Source organism: Sphaeroforma arctica, assembly GCF_001186125.1.
Source record: "Sphaeroforma arctica JP610 unplaced genomic scaffold supercont1.7249, whole genome shotgun sequence".
Taxonomy (NCBI): Eukaryota; class Ichthyosporea; order Ichthyophonida; genus Sphaeroforma; species Sphaeroforma arctica.
The window spans coordinates 1-1473 of NW_014033309.1; the positions used below are offsets into that span (position 1 = coordinate 1).

At 38.4% G+C, this 1473-nt stretch overlaps 1 protein-coding gene across 1 annotated transcript; it reads right to left on the reverse strand.

Moving 5' to 3' along the window:
• Positions 1-1220: 1220 nt before the first annotated feature.
• Positions 1221-1375, reverse strand: SARC_16042 (hypothetical protein; the record flags this gene model as incomplete). Its single annotated transcript, XM_014289847.1, has 1 exon — positions 1221-1375. A coding segment is annotated over one exon (155 nt), but the record flags the coding sequence as incomplete, so codon positions are not given.
• Between the last annotated feature and the right edge of the window lie 98 nt (positions 1376-1473).

Sequence of the window (1473 nt, forward strand, 5' to 3'; positions counted from 1 at the left end):
AACATATATACACATGATATATATCAATATATACCAGTAAATACCAATGCATACCATTAGAAACCAATGAACATTAAGGTATTAAAATATATACCAGTAAATACCAACACATAAATATATATCAATTGAACCCGATATACACCAATATGTACCAATATATTTTAATACATCAAATACCAATATGTACTAATATGTATAATTGCATACCAATATATACCGATATAAACCAAAACATATCAATATATACCAATTGACATTAATATATTCTAATATACACCAATATATACCAATATTTACTAACACATACTAATATGTACCAATATACCGTTATATACTAATACATTCTAATCTAACCAACATATACCACTATGTACTAACACATACTAACATGTACCATCATATACCAATATTTCCTAATGCATACTATTATACACCAATATACACCAATGTATACTAATACATACTAATATAAACCACTATATATCAGTATATAGTATATACTATTATATCCTAATGTATCCTAATATACGCCAATATAAACCGATATGTACCACTATATAATAATACATACTTATAAGTACCAATATATATCAATATCTACACACTAGTTAAAAGCCTCTACCTCTGATTTTCAGTCGTTTGAATAGCTGAATTTTCGATCTGCGGCCGTATCTGTAGCGTAAGTCGAATCTCTCGCGCGCATCGCGTCTGAGGATCAATTGGGCCTCTAAATAGGCCTTAGTGTTGTTGATGAGATTGGCCTGGGTAAGCTGTAGGGGGGGTGGGATGTTGCGAGTGGTAGTTAGAACCCTACAACCCTAAAAACCCTAAAACCCTAACTAACAACCTTAAACCCTGGTGGGATGCATGGGACAGCGGTGTGACTTGGCAGGACGTGATGGACTGGTGACAGGTGACGTACAGTGAGTGGTGCGACTGCCTATCGGTAGGTGGGCGGATTAACCAAATGCGCAGTCACCCATACGTGCAAGTAGGCTGGGTGCTGTCAGATCATGGAGAAGGTACATAGATGCGCAACCGAAAACTATATGTGTATATACATATGCATTTCCGTATACCTAGATATACTATACACTTCTAAATAAGTAACATTCTTCTCTTGAAAGAGCTCTGCGTGTGAGAGAGTATGTTGGCCCATGGCATGGGTTCCTCAAGTAAAGCATGCAGAAAGGCTGCGTTGTCATGGCAACCGCACGTACCTTCTGATTGATGCTGCCGTTCGCCCCAGGGACGTACATATACTTGGTGGCTCTGCCGAATCTACGCACAGCCGTTTGAATGGCTACAAATGCACTGGTGGTGAGAATGCAATTGCCATCCCATGGCAAGATCCACTGCTGCCCGCCACGCACACCTGTCATACAGACGGAGGTAGCGTCAGAATAGATACATGTCTATGAACATGATAAACGCACTGTCACACAAGATACAATCAAATCAGCTGATATATAT